Below are 17,785 nucleotides of genomic sequence, written 5' to 3' on the forward strand. Positions count from 1 at the left end.
CAGGTAACCACTAATTTGCTTTCTGTCCCTATATACATGTTCTTTTGGGTATTTCATATGAATGGAATCATGCAATATGTAGACTTTAAATCTGGCCTTTTTCACATAGCATAATGTTTTTAATGCTAATGTTTAAATCCACATATAAAATTCACCCATTTAAAGTATATGATTCAGTGGTTTTAGTGTAAAGTTCTTCAGCCATCAGTACAGTCTACTCTTATGTTTCATCACCCCAAAAAGAAACCCCATAGCCATTAGCAATCATTCCATATTCCTTTTCACATCCCGACCCTAGGCTACCACTAATCTACTTTCTGTCTCTATGGATTTACCAATTCTAGACCTTTCATCTAAATGGAATCACACCAACATGTGTTCATTTTGACTGGCTTCTTTCATTTGGCATGTTTTCAAGGTTCATCTATGTTATAACATGTTTTAGTACTTCCTTTTGCTGAGCTGTTTTATTTATCCATTTATTAATTGATGGGACATTTCGGTTGTTTCCACTTTTGGCTATTATTAATAATGCTATGAAGGTTCATACACAGGTTTTTCTGTGGACATAAGTTTTCATCCTTTTATTTTTAACCGACTTCTATGGTTATATTTGAAGTGAGTTTCTTTTAGATAGTCTATAGTTGGATCATACATATCTACTATGACAAACTAGCTTATAATTATATTTAGGTCATTTTCATTTAATGTTAACCATTCATATGCTTGGATTTAGGTCTACCATATTATTTTTCTGTTATTTCTTCTCTTTCCCTTTCCTGCTTTGTCTTGGATTATTAACATGTCTTTTTAATATTCATATTCACTTATCTGTTGTTTCTGGCTGTATTTCTTTGTATAGGTTTTCCCGTGGTTGCTGTAGGGATTTCAATATACATAGTGAACTTTTCACACTACTTAGATTCAGTATTTTGCCACCTCAGTTGAAATACGGGAACCTTGCCCTCATACAGATTTTTCTTTTCCCTGTGTTATATAGTTGTCATATATTATATCTACATGCATTGAGAAGTCCCTACCGATGATGTTACACTGTGTGCTTTCAACTATCGTATAAGAACTCAATAGTCTGTTGTTTACCATCATTATTTCTTTTATTCCTAATGTTCCAAAATTTCCTACTGGTAAAATTTCCATTATGTCTGAATTGAATTCTTTTAGAGCAGGTCTACTGGCAACAAGTTCTTCCCTTTACTGAGGATGTCTTTATTTCATCTTCATTTCTGAAGGATATTTTCTGTGGACATAGAATTTTGGGTTGACGGTTTTTTCTCTAAGCACTTAATGTTTTCTCACTTCTTTCTAGCCTCCATGGTTTCAAACGAGAAATCTGCAGAATTCCAGTCATGATTCCCCGTTAAGCATGATCCTGCACTTTCATCTGACTGTAGTCTCCCTAAGTAATCTCATCCAGATGCATGGTTTTAGATACCCTCTTTATGCTGATGTCTGCAGCCCAGGATCTTCTCTGAGCTACAGATTTATATATCAAGGTGTTTAATTATATCCCTCACATATACTTGTCTGCAGTGGAACTTTTGATTTATACTGCTGTTGCTTTTGAGTGAATTACATGGCCATCTGCCCATTCACTCAAGCCTGCAGCTTGGCAGCCATTCTTTATTTTTACCCTGTCTCTTCTTATTTTATATCCAAGTAATCTGCAAGCCCTGTCAGTTCCATCTCTAAACCGGATTTTTAAGTTCTTCGACTTTTCTTTGTCTTCATGACCCCGTTCTTTTCGAAGCCAACCTGAACCCATTCCTGAACTACTGCATATTTACCTATTTCTAATTTTGTTTCTTATCTAATCCATTTTTTTTCCACCCTGTAGCCAGAGTGGTCTTTTACCAAATGGGAGTTGGAACATATGATCTCCCTCCTTAAAACTGTTCATGGGTTTCCATTGTACTTGGAAAAGAATTCTAAATTTTTATGGGCTTGGTCTGGCCGTCCGGATGGTCTTACTAACTTCTTTTCATGCTTCTCTTCTGACTTTCTCAATTACAGCCACACTTTGCATTTCCTCTGCATGGCAAGTAAGTTCATTCCTGCTTTCAGATTTTTGCACTTGCTACATTATCCCGGCTTAGATTCTTTGGCTTTCAGCATTTGCTTAAGTGTCACCATCTTTTTCCTTCTTTCTTTCTTCTTGATTTTGTTTATTTGAGAGAGAGAGAGAGAATGAGCAGGAGAGGGGCAGAGGGAGAAGGAGAAGCAAGAGCAGGGAGCCTGACAAGGACCCTGGGGATCATGACCTTAGCTAAAGGCAGACCCTTAACTGACTGAGCCACCCAGGCACCCCTCACCTTCTTTAAAGTAGTGAAATTCCTCCCCAACCCGTTATCTTCATCTCTTATGGACTTTATTTCTTGCCTAGCACCTCATATTTCCTGCCTAGTGAAGTGCTTTTTGCACATAGTAGCTACTCAAGAAATATTGGCTGAATGAATGAAACATTATGCAGATTAAAAGGGCCAAATGCAAAGGTATCAATGTTATTTTAATAATAATTGGGGCTGTAGAAGTGGGTGATGTGTTGTCTTTTTATTTATAGTTTCCAAATTTTCTATAATGAGCATGTGTCACTTTTATAAACTGAAAACAATTTAAAAAATAACATGTCTTTCTAATAGTTTGGGGTTTAATCTTAGGTTTCAAACGTATTAATTTTTGGTGATCAGTTTTACGTGCATTTTTTTTTCTTTTCTTTTTTTTAAGATTTTATTTTATTTGAGAGACAGAGAGCATGAGAGGGGGGAGGGTCCAAGGGAGAAGCGGACTCTGCTGAGCAAGGAGCCGATGCGGGACACGATCCCAGGACTCCAGGATCATGACCTGAGCCGAAGGCAGTTGCTTAACCAACTGAGCCACCCAGGTGCCCCCTACGTGCATTCTTTTTCATTTTATTCTTTAAACTGTTTAAAAGCTATTAGATGGTTTAGATAGTTATAAGCAGCATAGAATCACAAAAGTATTTATTTTCTTTATATTATACTTTCGTAGTGTCAATTTTTCTAGTTTTCTGATTTGTAACTATTAATTATTGGTAATTTGAAGAGCAGATTTACTGACTAGTAAATTATATGGTATGGAATATAGGTATGTATAGAATATGGATTATGGAGCTCCTTTCCATTTTATTTTTAAAGATTATCTAGGGAAGGAGAAATTCGACCTGGTATTTGAAACACTGAGTCATTAATTGAGGTAACCATTAATCATTTAACTCTTGCTTTTCCCATAATGTTAACAATACTGGCTTTATAAAAGGTTAATTTCATTGAAAGTATAAGCTTTGTTTTTTTTAAGCTATTAATAATTAGCTACTTCAGAGGCATTCTTTCTCTAAGATTACATTATAATTTTGTTTCAACTTTAGCGAAGGCTGTTTCAGTCCTGGTATATTATAATTTTATCCTGTTTCCTTTATGGACCTGAAACATAGCACAGTGGCTGGTAATAGTAGGTGCTTATTAAATATTGATCAATGAGTTTTCTTAGCTGTACAGTTAGAAGTATTTTTTTTTTAAGATTTTATTTATTTGAGAGAGACAGAGAGAGTGGACACGAGCAGGGGTGAGAGGCAGAGGGAGAAGGAGAAGCAGACTCCCGGCTGAGCAGGGCACCTGATGTGGCACTTGATCCCAGAACCCTGGGATCATGACCTGAGCCGAAGGCAGATGCTTAACTGACTGAGCCACCCAGGCGCCCAGTTAGAAACATTCTTGTGTTATTTCAGTAGATAATACCACTAAATAACTCAGTGTATTATTTGCAGATTTTACTAAATTCTCAACAAGGTACTCTCATCTTCAGATTTTTACATTTTATTTAACTTTGTTCCTATATATTAGTAAAGATTTGCTTTTAAAAGTTTTAACATTCAGAAGTTTTCAACACTGTCATACCATGTTTTTATTTATTTTAAAAAAAATTATTTTTATCTTAAGTTTATTTAAGTAATCTCTACACCCAACGTGGGCTCAAACTCACCACCTGAAATCAAGAGTTGCACACTCTTTTGGGGCACCTGGGTGGTGCAGTCGGTTAACCGTCAGACTCTTATTTTCAGTTCAGGTCGTCTTCTTGGGGCCTTGATGTCAGGATTGTGAGATAAAGCCGTGTCCAGCTCCACGCTTGGCAAGGAGTCTGCTTGAGATTCCCTCTCCCTCTGCCCCTCCTGCTCATGCTCCCTCTCTCTAATGGATAAATAAATCTTAAAAAAAAAAAAAGGTCACGTGCTCTTCCAGCTGAGCCAGCTACGCCCCTAAAATTTTATCTGTTTTTTAAATTGAAGTCTAATTGACACAATGTTGCATTAGTTTCAGGTGTATACAGAGTGATTGAACAAGTTTATATGCTATGCTGTGCCCCCCACAAGTGTAGTTATATGTCGCCACACAGTGCTAGCACAGTGACATTGACTGTATTCCCTACACTGTACCTTTCATCCCCGTGACTTATTTATTGCATAACTGGAAACCTGTGTCACCCACCCATCCCCCCTCCCCCCACCCCTCCCCCACCCCCGACAGCCATCAGATCTCTGTATAGGTCTGTTTCTGCTTTTCGTTTGTTTATTCGTTTGTTTTGTTTTTTAGATTTCACATTTAAGTGAAATCATATGGTATTTGTCTTTCTCTGAGTAATTTCACTTAGCATAACGCCCTCTAGGTCTCTCCATGTTGTCGCAACCATGCCGTATTTTTTTTATGCCATATTTTTAACTGTATTAAGCTGTACAGCCAAATGTTAGTGAAGGCAGTTATTTCCTGGTTTCTGTGCTCATGAATCAGATTGTAACTATTTCTTTGACTTTGGATTTGTGGTTACTTGAGCTAATTTAAGTGATGCAAAAGATGAGTCTCCTTAGGGCGTTTCCTCTTTTAAAAGTGTATTTGGTGTTTTATTGTAAACAGGTTTTCTCCAAGGAAACTTTTTTCTACAGGCTTACTTCATCATCCATTTAGGAACAAAATCCCATCAATATGTACTGACTGATCCCTACATATTTTATTATTTGTGACTCATGTGTTTTCCTTTTTATTTTACTTATTTTTTCAAAACATTCCCAGAGGTTCTTCTAAATAACCCTGTTCTGACTCAGTCTTTGCTGATTACTAGACATTTTCCTTTAGGTTACTCCCCACCCACTTGGGGACTTGTAAATGCTTACCCTCCTATTGGTTCCCTCTGGCCACTGAGTACATGAGTAAACGCCACATGCATGTGGTATTGCTTGTCAGGGAGTGGAATTCTAAGACTTCTCTACACAGAACAGTTTAACTTTTGTGCTTCTGGGCAGAGGAATGGTCCTTGGAACAGTCCTGCTTCCACCCAATAGTTATGGCAGAGATCAGGACACGTTGTCGCTTTGCTGCCTGTGTAGTAGTGAGGCCTCAGACACTGCTGTACCCAACTTGACAGGTATGGTTCAGAGGTGATAGGTTGGGGGGGGGGGTAGATAATCACAGCAGTCAAGCGTGAACGGAGATTTCAAAAAAATTCTTTACTGTCCTCATTGTTGGCCGGTGAAGTTATAATTATGTGCTTTGTTTCTGGTATTTCATAGTAGGATCTCAGTAAGAACTTACTGAAAGAACGAACAAGTGAATAATAGGTAATATTTTGTGGTGTTAAGATATATGGCTTGATATGAAGAACTTAAGCTATATTGAGAACTGTTGAATGATTTATCCAACCACTTTACATAGTTTTTAAAAGAGGTATTAAAAAGTAGTAGTTTCTTAGAGAATAAGCAATCAGATAAAGTAGAATTCTGGCAAGATAAGGATTTGTAAAATGCTTGGAAATAAATGCCTCAACTGAAAAAATTTTATATTTATTTCTCCAGTTACTTACCTGACAAATTTCTAATTAAAATGATGAAAGTTATTGAATGACTAATTGGTGACAGTGTTTTTTAATAAAATTAAACATTAAATTTAGGAATTATCTCTGGATTTGAGTCTGAGTCTTATTCAGGATTTTAACTTGTTTAATCCTGGTAATATACTTTGTACAAACTGCTATTTCTATGTTTTGCCTTATTTTTATTGTCTTCTGCAAGTCTATCAGAAAAAAAGTAATAAAATTGCCTTCACTTAATCATATTTCTCTTACTTGGGTCCTATTTACATAAGTGAAAATCAAGTCTTCTGTTGTCTCATCTTAAGTCCGTGATCTACCTCAGTAACAGCGATTAATGAAAGATTAACCCACTAAGGCACCTAATATATAGTAGTCACTTCACATTGTTCATAAAAACCCATTCCCAGCCTTCACGCTTGCATTTGTGCGGGTACAGTACATCTGAAGCATCCAGCTGTGTCTGTTTTAAGCTAATGAAAATGGCATAGATTAGACCCACTGGATAACACTGTGACATTTACTTGCCCTTCCTATAGGCTTTTTTTTTTTTTTTGGCCTTTATTCCTTGGCTTGTTCTCCTGCATTTAGTTCTTTAACTCTTTATGATTTAATACATGTTCATTCTTGGCCTCAGGAAAATGTTATGCTGTTTTTTGTCTCTGAAATATTTTCCCTTTTGTTTGGTGCTAGCAGATAGGATGGTGTTTAAGTGGATATCCTGTGCAGATGGATTGTACAGGAAATTGACCCTTAGTTCTCTGAGAACAAAAGCATGAGTGGGAAGAAAGAAGAAAGGAAGGAAATAAGATCTTTGACTTGACCAAAAAGATCATAGAAGCAGGGATGGGAAGACAGGGAGTGGGGAATAAAAAGTATTGTTTTCCAAGTCATGGTTCTTTTAGTACTTTGGCCTCAAAAATTGCTTTTATCCTGTATTTGTTGTTTTGTATATTTGAGAAATGTACAGTGTTGTTTGGCCTATATACATCTTTGTAAATTTACATCAAATTGTGCTCTTTGCCTTTTTTCAAATAACATGGTTTTTAAGAAGCTGAACTTGCCTTTAACAAACCTCCCTTGAGCTGACGGAGCTTGTCTCCAGTACAGATGAATCGCATGTCCTTGCATGTTGACAGCCTGTCACTCTGTCATCGGTGCACAATTCCTGCTCATCTAATTTAAATGCCTTCTCTTCTCTGAAACCTTTTTTGATCCAGAGTTTTGTTTTCTGTTCTGTCCTCTCATAGCAGTACAGCATGTGAGTATAACAGTACATATGATTCCTTGCTTTTTGAGAGACTCTTATATACATGCACTATTCTGAGTGCTTGGAATTTATCAGTGAACAAAGCAGGCAAAAATCCTTGTCCTCATAAAATTGATATTCTGGTTGGGGGGAGTTAGATAATATACATAAATATAATAGGTAAATTATATCATTTGTGGTAATAAGAGCTATGGAGAAAACATAGGGAAGGAGACATGGGGGGAGGTGGGAGTGTTGTCAGGAATAGCCCCATTTTAAAATAGGAGAGTCAGAGAATGCTGTACCAAGAGGGTCACATTTGAGTGAAGTGAATGTCTTGGGGGAGGAATTTTTTAGACAGAAGAAATAGCCAGTACAGAAATCCTGAGACAGGAGGGTGCCTACCTTGTTCAAGTAATAGCAGGGACGCCAGTGTCCAGAATGAGGTAAACTGGGGGAGGGAGTGTAGGCAAGTATGGGCAAGACAAGTTGTGAAGAGCCTCACAGGCTCTCATAAGGCTTTTGCTTTTTACTCTAAGGTAGGGAACCATCAAAGAGTTTGCTGTGGAGGAGGAACACAGTCTGACTTATGCTTTAAAAACTGGCTGGAATGTTGAGAATAGACCGAGAACAAGGCTCGAAGTGTGGAAATCAGGAGTGTGGTAAAACCCAGGAGAGAGATGATGGTGGTAACAGGGTAGTAGTGGAGAGAGTGAGAAGTGGATAGATTCTCGGTATATTTTGGAAGGCAGTGCCAAAAGAAGGTTTCCTTATGGATTGGATGCAAAAAAGGAGTCCTGAGTGATTCCAAGGTTTTTCCTTTTGTGTCCTCCCCCCCAGTTTTATTGATCTAATTGACAAATTAATTGTGTAAGTTTAAGGTGTACAGTTTGTCAATTTGATAGTTGCATATTGCATAGTGATTACCACCACAGCCTTAGCTAATACCTGCATCACATCACAAAATTATTTTTTTGTGGTGAGAACATTTAGTATCTATTCTCTTAGCAACTTTCAAGTAGATAATACAGTATTAACTATAATCACTGTGCTATATGTTAGTTGCCCAGAATTTACTCATCTTATAGCTAGAAGTTTGTATTCAAACTTCAAGGTTTTTGGCCTGAGCAGCTGAAAAGAAGAAATTGCCTCTAACTGAGATGGGAAATTCTGGGGGGAGAAGCAGATTTGGGGAAAGAACGGAGAGTGTTTTTCTCTAAGCCCAAATAGTGTTATTAGTGATTTATAATCTTTATATTCTGAAGCTCAGAATGACGTATAGTAGATGTTCACTAAAATTATTAGTTTTGTAAACCTTAAGTGTTCATATGTTGGGTTTCACAAAGTAAGTATAATTGTATGGCATTTACTGGTTTGGGCCTGCTAGGATTTAAGAGTTAGTTTCAATATCTGTTTAATTATTGTTTCTAACTTCATCATTGATAGTACAGAAATTCTTATTACCCTTGATTTTTGTTTCTCTTATAATCGCAAACAAGGGGGACTTCTGTCCAAAAAGAAGAACGTGTACTTGAACTGTTATCAAACATTATAATGTTAACACCATCATTGGCAAGAAACATCTATTAGTGAGGATCATGTGATACTCAGTATAGAATCTAATAAATATTAAAATATTCTCTATACTCTTTTGGCAGTTCTTTTCATTTTAATAAAGGATTGGCATTTTGTAGCCCCATGGAAATTCTGAGTGGATACTTTCCCAAGCATAAAGAGAAACATAGTACATGTGACTTGTTTGAAGGATGTATCATAGAATATGGTGTTTTGTTTGGTAATCCTAATTGGTTATCTTAGTACATAATATAGCTGTTTCCATTCATTCCTTGTAACTGCATTTAAACAAGGAGCAATACATCTGATTCATATTAACTTTTCAGGGCATCTGGGCATACCTTCAGATTTGTCATAATATTCTTTTTTTTAAGATTTTATTTATTTATTTGATAGAGATAGAGAGCACAAGCAGGTGGAGTGGCAAGCAGAGGGAGAGGGAGAAGCAGGCTCCCCACTGAGGAAGGAACCTGACGTGGGGCGTGATCCCAGGCCTCCGGGATCATGACCTGAGCTGAAGGCAGCCGCTTAATCGACTGAGTCACCCAGGCTGCTCCTGTCCTAATATTCTTAATGGGAAACAAAATTAGCTCTGAAATTATAAAGATACATTCCTTTTAAGAGGAGGAAGGAATGTGATGAAGTGAACTCTGGAACTATTAGGAAAATTACAATCCAACCTACTACAGAAATTTCTGTAGACCGTTATGGAGCCATTTTTAAAACATTGGTTAATGCTGTTTTAAGATTAAAATACATCTCACTATTTCCCATCACTTATATTTTTGTATAATTTGGTCAGTCAGCAGTTATTGAACACATAGTATGTAACTTGCTAGAAAAAAGATACAGTTTTCATGCTAAGGAGTATATTGTAAAGTTTGGGAAGTAAACATCAGTTGAGGATATTGTAAAGATAAAGATAGAGGGTCCAAATGCAGCAAGTGTATATAGGGAGTAGGGAGCGTGTGAGGCTTCCTAGGGGAGGGTACGTTGGAGCTGAGTGTTATAAAATAAGTGAGCCAGTCAAAAGAAGGGTGGGATGAGATCACATCCCATGTAGCCAGGACTATGTGAACAAAGGCACAAAAAAGGAGCAAGCGTGGTGTGTGTTAAAGTTTAGAATTTGAAGTTTGGAGGGGGGAAGTGTAAGCAGGAGAAGTAGGTAGGAGAGACCTGATCATAAAAGACCTTGAAGGCCATTAAAGAGATTTTAGCGTGATGGTGAACTATTAAAGAATCTTAAGAAGAGTGACCTGGTCAAATTTTTGTTTTAAATAGATCACTTTGCCAGCTGTGTGGAGGATGGCTTTGAGGGAGACAAGACTGGAGGCAGTAGTCCAGGTGAGAGATGGTGGGGATCTGATCTGAGGCATTGGCAGTAGAGATGGAGAGGAGGGGGTGGGGTTGAAAAAAAATAAAGCCACAGATTCAAGGGTTTTTCTCCTTCAGATATAATAGTCAATTTTAAATTAAGAATGAGTGGAGGGAGGAGAGAGAGAGATGCTAGAAAAGTGTTGTTACATCACAATAGGTAATTGGAGAGTGGCAGACAGCCGCTATAAACAGTTCCTGTGATCGAGCAAATCACTACTGAAGACAGTGTATTTTTTGTGTAAGTGACCTGGATTGCAAGAAGCAGGTGATCTTTATAGGGATCACCTGTTTTGTGTAGTGTGACTAAATTTAGGAACCCATAAAGCCTTGAGGAAAAAACCAGGTCTTACAAGGCTTCAACCCTTACACATGGTAGATACTCAGATGGCTATTGGTGATATTTTCTAGAGCCTTCAATTAAGTTCTCAAGATATTTACAAAAATGTACCACCTAGGAAAAGAAAATAAGGTAAAAACTTTTTAAAACAACCGTTGGAAGCTGTTATATTTTAGACAGTGCGTAGTAATACAAAGGTATTTTGGAGTGCCAAGAATATTTGTATAAAGCCAAAAGATTTTTCTGTTGTTTAACAGATAATTTTAGTATTTTTGTTTTTTTTTGGAAGCACTGTTTCTATAATTTTTCTATGTGTAAGTGGAGGATCTGGATTTATGCAATATATTCATATTTCTTAAAGTCTCTGTTATCTTTTCCACAGTTTGTTTTATGTGGAGAGAATCAGGGAAGAAGGGTAGTTTGGGAGGACTTATAAAACAGAACTTAAAACCGCCATCACCACAAAATAGCCTATATGTTTTATAAAACGAATTGCCATTTTTTTTTTTCCATTTTGAGAAAACTGCTTTTTCTATTTCTGATTTTGGTGAGTACATATAAATCACAGCTAAATGCTCATTTTGTGATCTCTTCTCTGTCTCGTTACATTTTCAACAAGTAGACTTCTCTCAAGCTTAGGAGACAGTGCCATTTGCTCATTCTTCATGGCTCCATATTATACAGTTCTTTTCCACTCTGGAGCCATCAGTGTATACATGCCAGCAGCTAAAATACTATGTACGTACTGAATTCAAGTGAATTTTTAACTGTTGAACTTACTGTGAATTCCTTTCTCTTTTTATGTCTTTCAGAAGCCTTGCACCGCCCCTATGGTTGTGATGTTGAACCCCAGGCACTGAACGAAGCCATCAGGTGGAGCTCCAAGGAGAACTTACTTGGAGCCACTGAGAGTGACCCTAATCTCTTTGTTGCACTTTATGATTTTGTAGCCAGTGGTGATAACACACTCAGCATCACTAAAGGTGAGCTTCACTTTTCAGTTTTCATTAATGCTTAAGAAATAAAGGGGTCTGTTCTAGATTCTGTCTCTGACTAAAATTAGGTGATTTGGGCCCAAATACTTTGGGTTCATTATCTTGGTTTTGTTTTGTTTTTGTTTTTTAAAAAAAACCTGTGTATGGGATAGTGTTAATTTGTCTCCTTTATAGGGCTTATTAAGGGTAAGAGGAGATAAAGTACTTTAGAAAAAGCGCCTCACGGTATATACATAAACTTTTCTCATTCTCAGGACTCAGTACTCTCTGTAATATGCCAGCATTCATCTTTTGTGACGGTAAGGTTTACTATACACCTCTTCTAATGGAGCTGTGGCTGAGATGAGTCATGTTGCCATAGCCGGGTGCTACTTAGTGTTGTCCCTGAGCTGACTGCCTGTCTGAGAACAGTTCGTTACCAGTCCTCATTGTTAAGATTAAGTACTTGTTCCCAATATGTAAACTGACTATATCACTAAGCATACTACTTACTGTTTAGTTCAGCTGACATTTTTTTTTTTTTTGGGGAACAAGATTTTGAACAAGAAGAAAGTAGTCCAGTGATTTCATATTCTGGCGCAATGTGTCTTATTGTGGACTTGCTTTGAGTAGCACTGGCCGAGACAAATGTCTCATCTCTGTTTAAATGGGTTAGTGAAAGGAGTCATAGGAAGGGTTTCTATTGTAGTAATGCTCTCAAGAGAGTAGTAGTTTATTTCAGTAGGAAATTCTTGTAAAAGGGAGGACTAAGAACATGACCAAGTAAAATCATCCATTATTAGTTTTTTTGAACAAAGAAAATGTGGAACTTTTATGAGAAAGGATGCCTGGCTGGCTCAGTCGGTAGAGTGTGTGACTCTTGATCTTGGGGTTATGAGTTTGAGCCCCTCATTGGGTGTAGAGATTACTTTAAAAAAAAAAATGAAAGAAAGCAGCATGGGACATTCTCATTGTGTCCTTGAATTGGATTGCTAATCTGCATAAGCTTGTTCTTTTGAACCTATGAATGCCTCCTCCTATTTCAGGATAATTTTTAACTTAAGTGAAATTGTAATTTAAATGATAATTTGTCAAACATATGCCTTTTCTTTTTGTAAGGTTCAGAATGAGGTATTAAATGGGAGTGAATATACCAAATTAAGATAGGCCTCCATTCAGGGAATTTTACCCTTTTATAAAATTTTTATATGCATCCATTTTTTAAATCCAGCCACATTAATCAAGAACAGAAACCTGTAACTCAAACTGGGGTAGAGACGTGTTCCAGAGTGGGTGTGAGGCAGATACATATACCTATGCCAGGAGGTGTCAAAGGTGTAGGAAAAGTAATGTGTGTGATCCCCTAGTGTCAAGTTACTTGAAGACTTTGGATGGTTTTGGGGGGGGGGGATGGTGGTAGTATTTGTATGTGTGTGAGGTTTATGCATTGAGGGAAAATTTTATACAAAGTTTTAGGATAAAACAGGATTTCAAAGAATTTTATACTGTGCAGTAGTTTTTTTGGGCTACAACACACCCTTTTACCTTTATCAGTACTTCAGTGGAGAAGTTTGTGAAGCAGTGACTCAGTACATTCTTTCCTAGATATGCTTTTCATGTCACCATTTTCCAAGATAGCTCCGTCACCAAGGAAACATCGATAAAGACAGTCTGTTGATACCTTAGTTACCGGTTATGGCAACTGCTAGTGTGCAGCTCAAGTGCTGGGATTCTTGTTCTTTCATGGCGAACAGTGATTTGTCTTAAACTCCCTGAAATGTCAGATTTTTCTATCAGGTTCTTATTGATATAAAATGATGTCATGCGGGTGCCTCGGTGGCTCAGTTGGTTAAGCGACTGCCTTCGGCTCAGGTCATGATCCCGGAGTCCCAGGATTGAGTCCCGCATCAGGCTCCCTGCTCAGCGGGGAGTCTGCTTCTCCCTCTGACCCTCTCCACTCATGCTCTCTCTCACATAAATAAATAAAATCTTAAAAAAAAATGTCATGCTAAAGCTATTTTATTTATTTATTTTTTTAAAGATTTATTTATTTATTTGAGAGAGAGAGAATGAGAGAGAGTACATGAGAGGGGGGAGGGTCAGAGGGAGAAGCAGGCTCCCTTACTGAGCAGGGAGCCCGATGTGGGACTTGATCCTGGGATCGAGTCCGGGGTCATGACCTGAGCCGAAGGCAGTCGCTTAACCAACTGAGCCACCCAGGCGCCCTAAAGCTATTTTATTTTAAAGGACAAGAAAATATATTTGAAAAATAATGATACTTATTTTATTTCCTTCTTTGAGATTGTTTTTTGCTTGAATTACAAAACAGAGTTCTCCCAACATTTCTCCGTCAGTACATCCCATTAGTCATACCCCTGTCAATTTCCATGGTACTCAACTTCCAGAGTAGGAAATTCTCCTCCTAACTTCCAAAGGGAGGAAAACAAACAAAAACCAAGGGTTTTTGACTGTATCCTACTTATGATGACCTGCCATTACCAGTTATTTGTCAGGAAGCAACAATGATATACTTGATGTCTATTTTTTCTAGTTCTTGTGGTACAATAGAGAAAAGCTGCAGAGGAACAAGTTTTACTTAGCTTTTGTAGTAGCACTGAGTTTTTTGTTTTTGTTTTCCTGCAGATATGGCTGGGGAGTATTTATCTGTGCACTGGTGCATTTCCGCAACCACACCACACCACACACACACCTATCTATCCATCTGTACATACGTGTATTTTATGAGTACATACTCCTAGGTTTTTGTCATTGAATGTCTCACATCCAGGTGTCAATGTGAGATAGTGGGAGCTGATAAAGTTGTCCTATGATAAACATTTCTCTGGGTTGCTGGAAAAGTTTGATGACTTCCAGAATAATGATTTTGAGCTTTTCCTCAGTGGCCTTTGTCTGATAACTAGTGGGCCATGTGCTTTTAATTGGTTTGGTTTTCTTCTGCTGACACTGAGAAGTAGGTGTGAACTCTGTAGGAAGGCGTGCATCTCTCAGAGATAAGGGCCTAAGGCCTTATAGCATTTCTTTAGGTTATTAGTTGTTACTAATGATATCTCTCATCCTTTCCTGTTTTGTCTGAGTTGCAAGTTTAGGGGAAAAATGTATATTAAGGAGTTTAAAGTTGGTATTCACAACTTTTAACAGAGAGATCAAGGACATTGACGTTGATAGCAAGCAAAGACATTCTGAGTAACTTGTCTTGGCTTCCAGCTTCAGTGTCAGCTTCCCTTCCCACATACTAATTTTAGAGGAATGAATAGGACTGACTCATATTCATGGGGAATGGGAGGGAAGTTGGGAAACTATAACTGTTAAAACTTGAGTCCTGGAATGTGCTTTGGGAGTTCTACTTGCCCACCCTCCAAGCAGTAGCTCTATGGTCTGTGCTTCTATTTTGTTTTGTTTTCTTATTTTTTTGTTTTTTACATAAATGGTTTTGTGGACTCGGTGCCAACTGAAATTTAGAAGTAACTTTGTATTTCATATTTCTTATCCCTAAACCTTGATTGTTATTAACATTGAACCATATATGAGATATATTCCTTGACAAACTGTTAAGAGAAAAAATGAATTTTTTTTGAGGGGTGAGACTGTGTCATTTTCCAGAATAACCTTTCTGTCTTTTTTTTAACTGAAGTATAGTCGACACACAATATGACATTACTCCCAGATATACAACATAGTGATTTACTCTATACGTTATACTTTGCTCACTTCAAGTGTAGCTACCATCTGTCACTACACAATACTATTACAATACCATCAACTATATTCCCTATGCTGTTGTACCTTTTATCTTGGTGATTTATTCATTCTCTAAAGGGATTTAAGCCTGTATCTCCTACTCCCCTTAACCCATTTTGCCCATTGCCCCACCCTCTCCCCTCTGGCAACCATCGTTGTCTTTGTATTTATGGGTTCATAACCTTTCTATCTTTGTATGCCACCATACTATACCACACATGAGGTTTCCTAAAGAAATTTTTTTAGTTGGTGTAAAAACCATTAGTAAATGCCAGAAGGTTATATCTAACTAGGCTGCTCTGTTTAAGCTACAGGCTAAAGAGATCAATCAGGATATGATGAACAGCCAAGTTTGTTTTCATTGTTTTTTAAAAAAATGTTGGCATAAGAGTTCATGATTGATTTTTCACTGAGTTCTGAGTTTGACAATAGACTGCTGCTGCTTGAGGTAAAGCGCTAACATCTTCTCTTCTCTGATGACTTCCTGGCTAGGTGAAAAGCTGCGAGTCCTTGGTTATAACCAGAATGGTGAGTGGAGTGAAGTTCGCTCCAAGAATGGACAAGGTTGGGTACCAAGCAACTACATCACCCCAGTGAACAGCTTGGAGAAACATTCCTGGTACCATGGACCAGTGTCGCGCAGTGCAGCAGAGTATCTACTCAGCAGTCTAATCAATGGCAGTTTCCTGGTGCGAGAAAGCGAGAGCAGCCCCGGGCAGCTGTCGATCTCGCTCAGGTATGAGGGGCGTGTGTATCACTACAGGATCAATACCACCACGGATGGCAAGGTAAGACTGGCTAGCACCGCCTGTAGGTGTGGACTGGCTGTTCTTTAGAAAAAATACTCAGAATGACTAAAGAATATAGTTTTTATGTCAGACATGAAATAAAATAATCACTGATGTGAATTTGGCCTATTTGGCATGTGAGAGCTTACTCTTTTCAAAAGAATATGGTAATGGGAATTAAAAACAGTATTACATTAATAGTTTAATGATGAGATAGATTTGAAGGTGAGTGAAGGAAACGGTTATAAGTTAGCAGTCTAATCATCATCAATATACAGATGTAGGTACTTCCAATATGTTGTAGAGAATTGACAAATTAAGCCTTGGATCTTTGAAAATTATAATAATCTCTACCAGAAAGTTCACAGAGTAAGAATTTGGGCTTCTGAGACTGGGATTGATGCGTAATGTATGTTACTATAAATAGATTAATCAGCCATTTAGCAATGTACATGTTGGAAAGACCAACCATTGTAGAGTGGTTGTGTTAGAATGGAGCTGTTTTACTTTATAAACTGTGAAGCATACATAGGTTTATGTCCATTCTGTTGAACAGTAAATTTACATTGAGTCATTTGTTCTGTTCTTTCCATCTGTGTGATATGCATAGTAGGGGAAAGCACAGGGTTTGCCAAGAGCAAGCGGACCTAGTTTGCTGGGTACCTCCACCGTTGATATTTGTTAACTTTGTGACCTTACTCTAAGCCTCAATTTTTCATCCCAATTTACTGGATCATCATGAGGATTAAATGAAGTAATTTCCTTAAAACATAATGGCTGCTACAAAGTAGGAAATAATTATTAATTCTGTTTCTCTTTTGCATCACCTTACAGACATATTGTCTCCTGATGAAACCACATAGAATCAGATAAGTGATAATGTAAGAGGGACCTAGCAGCTCTACTTCTGGTTACATACCGAACAGAAGTGAGTGCATATATGTACAGAAGACACGTACATAATGTTCGTAGTCGCATTATTTGTCATAGTCCCAAATTAGAAACACAAAATTGTCTAACAACAGAATGAATTAATAAATTGTGTATTCATAAAATAGAATCTCATACAACAACAAAAAATGAATGTAGTACTACTGTATACAGTCTGACGAAAATCTGTGGCCCGCCCAGTTGCCTGCTTCTGTAAATAAAATTTTATTGGAACACAGCCACACCCACTTGTTTATGTATTGTCTGGCTGCTTCTTCATTCTTACAGCAGCTTTGAGTAGTTATGACAGAGGCACCATGGCCACAAGCCTAAAATATTTACTCTCTGGCCCTCTGCAGAAGTGTGTTGACCCATGTCGTAGGTGAGTCTCACACATGTAAAGCTGAGTGAAAGGAGTTAGTGATTGTCAGGGGTTGGGCGTGAAGGGAATGTGAATGGCTGCTGATGGTATGGGGTTTCTTTGTAGGCTGATGGAAGTGTTCTGGAGTTACATAGTGGTGATGGTTGGACAACTTTGTGAATGTATTAAAGCCACTGAATTGTATACTTGAAAATGGTGGATATAATGGTATGTGAATTATATCACAATAAAGAAAAGTGGAATGAAAGAAAGGCAGGCACAACAGTGCATATTGTATGATTCCATTTGTGTAAGTTCAGAAGCAGGCAAAGCTAATGTAAGGTGTTAGAAGTCAGGAGAGTGGTTATCTTTGAAGGAGTGAATAGCTTAGCTGGGAGGGTGCTGGTAGTGTTATAATTCTTGGTGTGGGAGAGGTTTATGTGGGTGGCTCACCTTGTAAAAATCATCAATTCTGCATGTACTATGTATTCTTCTGTATACAACACAAGTTTCTTTTTAAAAAATAAGCTAGCTCCCTTGGGA

General features: G+C 37.7%; 1 protein-coding gene across 4 annotated transcripts in view; it reads left to right on the forward strand.

Annotated features, from left to right (window-relative positions):
• The window catches only part of ABL2 (ABL proto-oncogene 2, non-receptor tyrosine kinase), a 106,693-nt gene that overhangs the window by 76,577 nt on the left and 12,331 nt on the right, over positions 1-17,785 (forward strand). For 2 of the 4 annotated variants that reach the window (XM_028121563.2, XM_028121565.2), the window contains exons 2-4: positions 9,998-10,060; positions 11,243-11,413; positions 15,656-15,951. In XM_028121563.2, coding sequence (XP_027977364.1) covers positions 9,998-10,060; positions 11,243-11,413; positions 15,656-15,951 — 530 coding nt within the window. The remainder of the gene's footprint in view (positions 1-9,997; positions 10,061-11,242; positions 11,414-15,655; positions 15,952-17,785) is intronic. The other 2 variants (XM_028121564.2, XM_028121566.2) reach the window with 1 other exon arrangement.

Source organism: Eumetopias jubatus, unplaced genomic scaffold, assembly GCF_037043125.1.
Source record: "Eumetopias jubatus isolate StellerSeaLion01/CBP00866 unplaced genomic scaffold, mEumJub1_p1.0 scaffold_12, whole genome shotgun sequence".
Taxonomy (NCBI): domain Eukaryota; kingdom Metazoa; phylum Chordata; class Mammalia; order Carnivora; family Otariidae; genus Eumetopias; species Eumetopias jubatus.